The sequence below is a fragment of the Zingiber officinale genome, unplaced genomic scaffold (assembly GCF_018446385.1).
Source record: "Zingiber officinale cultivar Zhangliang unplaced genomic scaffold, Zo_v1.1 ctg75, whole genome shotgun sequence".
NCBI classification, from domain to species: Eukaryota; Viridiplantae; Streptophyta; class Magnoliopsida; order Zingiberales; family Zingiberaceae; genus Zingiber; species Zingiber officinale.
In genome coordinates this window covers 30346-33090 of record NW_024589971.1, presented here as the reverse complement: position 1 = coordinate 33090, position 2745 = coordinate 30346, and the positions used below count along the sequence as shown (strand labels likewise).

Sequence of the window (2745 nt, the reverse complement as noted above, 5' to 3'; positions counted from 1 at the left end):
TGACAATTAAGCAGACTTGTTAGGCTGAGTCTTATATATAGCTATGGACTTCAATTGGCGCCTCTATTAAAATCTCCACTAACTATTTTAATTACTTTAAATTTTAACTAAAACATTCAAATGCTTTTCATTCCAGTAATTGTTAGATTTTAAAAAAATAAAGATAAAAAAGAAATTCACTACCATTTTGGGCATACCAAATTAATCAGCCTATTATTTATGAAAATTTTATTTTAATTACCTTACGTTTCAATTAATTTTTTTAAATGATGTATTCAACGGCAATGTTAACGTATGGTATAGGTAAATCCAACACAGTAGAAAGAATATAAAAAATAAAAAAATAAAAATAACCATTTATAAATATAATTAAAACAAACTATCACCAAATTACATCAAACGCGGGCCGCGATGATGGCTGGGTCGGACGAGGCTGTGGTCGCGGTCGTGGTCGGTCTAGCCCCGCCAAGGAAGGAAGAGAATCCCGAGGACCCGTCGGGCTCCTTCTCATCTAGGAACAAATCCTCCGCGATTCGGAAGGCCCCGTGGGCGACGACGAGGGCGGCGCCTGCCATGATGGCGGAGACGACGATGGATCCAACGGAGGTGAGGAAGACGACGAGGACGGAGAGTATGGCGAGGCCGCCGAGGGTCTCTCGGTCGGAGATGGCCCGACCGAAGAGGACGAGGGGCGGATCGGAAGGTCGGAAGAGATAGAGGAGGCACCAGACTGTGAGGAGGGCGAGGAGGACGATGAGGGAGAAGGGGCTGGTGGCGAGGGAAACGGCGACGACGGCAGCGACAATAGCGGCGTAGTTGATGCGGAAATAGGTGAGGTTCTTGCGGAGACGAGAGGAGGCGTCGGCGAGGGAGACGGGGCGGGAGAAGGCGGAGCGGTCAGCGAGTTCCGACCAAGGGCGGAGCTCGGAGAGGGAGCGGCGGAGGGAGTCGGAGAGGTGGGAAAGGAAGACGCTGAAAGAGGGGCTGGAGATCGGAGCAGCGTCGGCGTCACCGGCGATCGGGTGGGAGATGGGGAGGATAGGCGGGGCGGGGTTGGAGGACATCATCGGAGAGACAGAGAGATGTGAAATTTCTATTCCTCTGTTTCAACTTTTTTTTGTTTTTCCCGATCGGTGAGGCATTTTTAAACTGTTCTCGACGCGTCCGACGCGTCGGTGCCTTCGCTACGAAGCAGAGGAAGGTGGAAGGAAAGGCTGCAGACGGAGTCATTAAGTCAAATCAATATTCCGCGGGCGAATCAACAATTTGGTCCAAGTTTTTTATTATTTAATCCACTAATGAGGGTTTTTTTCCCTTTCTTTCTACACCTTAATCCTGTACGCAAAATTGTGTAAATTTAAATCAAATATACACTTCTGATATCTTACACATAATTAAAACTATAAGCTGCACATAGCACGGGATGGTTGATAGTTGAGTGAAAATCTTAAAAATGGTTAGCATACAGATTGGACCTCTGGGATGATGATAAAAATTATTCCTCCAAATATGATTTATATCGAAATTCAAAGATTTATAGCTTTGAGTGTGATACGGTGCATATTTGTGGGGTCAATAAGATGATGTGGTTAGAAGTCGAGACCACGAGAGGATCAGAAGTCAAGTTTACGTGGAGGTCAGAAGTCAAGCTTATGTGGAAGTCAGAAGTCAAGTTTACGTGGAGGTCAGAAGCCAAGCTTATGTGGAAGTCAGAAGTCAAATTAACGTGGAGGTCAAAAGTCTAGCCTCCGTGACTGGTCAGAAGTCAAGATTACGTGGCCAGGGTCAAAGTCTTAGCTGACGGGGCGGTCAAGAGATAGGAGTATAAATAGGACAAGGGTCAACCTTGATAGCGGTCAAAGACAGGGCCCATGGGACAGGTACATTTGAGGATTGAGCCCATAAGCCAAGTAAAGGTAAAGGAAAGAAGGCCCTGGGCGTAGAATAAACAGACCTAACGTACAGGTCAGGACGTACAAGCCAAGGATAACAGTAAATAGAAGCAGGTCTGGTTGCAGACCTGACGTGCAGGTCGGGACATAGAAGCCAAGGATAACAGTGAACAGAAACAGGTCGGGAAACAGACCTAACGTGCAGGTCGGAACATACAAGCTAAGGATAACGGTGAACAGAAGCAGGTCTGGTTGCAGACCTGGTGTGCAGGTTGGGACATACAAGCCAAGGATAACAGTAAACAGAAGCAGGTCTAGTTGCAGACCTGGCGTGCAGGTCGGGACATACAAGTCAAGGATAACAGTAAACAAAAGCAGGTCAGGAAACAGACCTAACGTGCAGGTCGGGACATACAAGCTAAGGATAACAGTGAACAGAAGCAGGTCTGGTTGCAGACCTGGCGTGCAGGTCGGGACATACAAGCCAAGGATAATAGTAAATAGAAGCAGGTCTGGACGCAGACCTGGCACACAGGTGGGGACATACAAGCTAAGGATAACAGTAAACAGAAGCAGGTCTGGATGCAGACCTGACATACAGGTTGGGACATAGAAGCCATGAATAACGGTAGGCAGAAGCAGGTCGGGAACAGACCTAGTGCACAGGTCGGGACGTATAAGCTAAGGATAGCGGTGAACAGAAGCAGGTCGGGAACAGACCTACCGTGCAGGTCGGGACGTACAAGCCATGGATAGCAGTAAATAGTAAACAGGTCTGGATATAGACCTAGCGTGCAAGTCGGGACGTACAAGCCATGGATAGACTATGCATGTTCATCTAAAACCAATGTTA

General features: G+C 47.2%; 1 protein-coding gene across 1 annotated transcript; it reads right to left on the bottom strand.

Annotated features, from left to right (window-relative positions):
* Window positions 1-329: 329 nt before the first annotated feature.
* Window positions 330-1130, bottom strand: LOC122037750 (PRA1 family protein B2-like). Its single transcript, XM_042597194.1, has one exon. The coding sequence runs from the start codon at window positions 1065-1067 to the stop codon at window positions 396-398; it is 672 nt and encodes a 223-aa protein (XP_042453128.1). The 5' UTR covers window positions 1068-1130; the 3' UTR covers window positions 330-395.
* Between the last annotated feature and the right edge of the window lie 1615 nt (window positions 1131-2745).

Coding starts and splice junctions, on each gene's coding strand:
- LOC122037750 (XM_042597194.1), bottom strand. CDS start 1,067: ATGATGTCCTCCAACCCCGCCCCGCCTATCCTCCCCATCTCCCACCCG.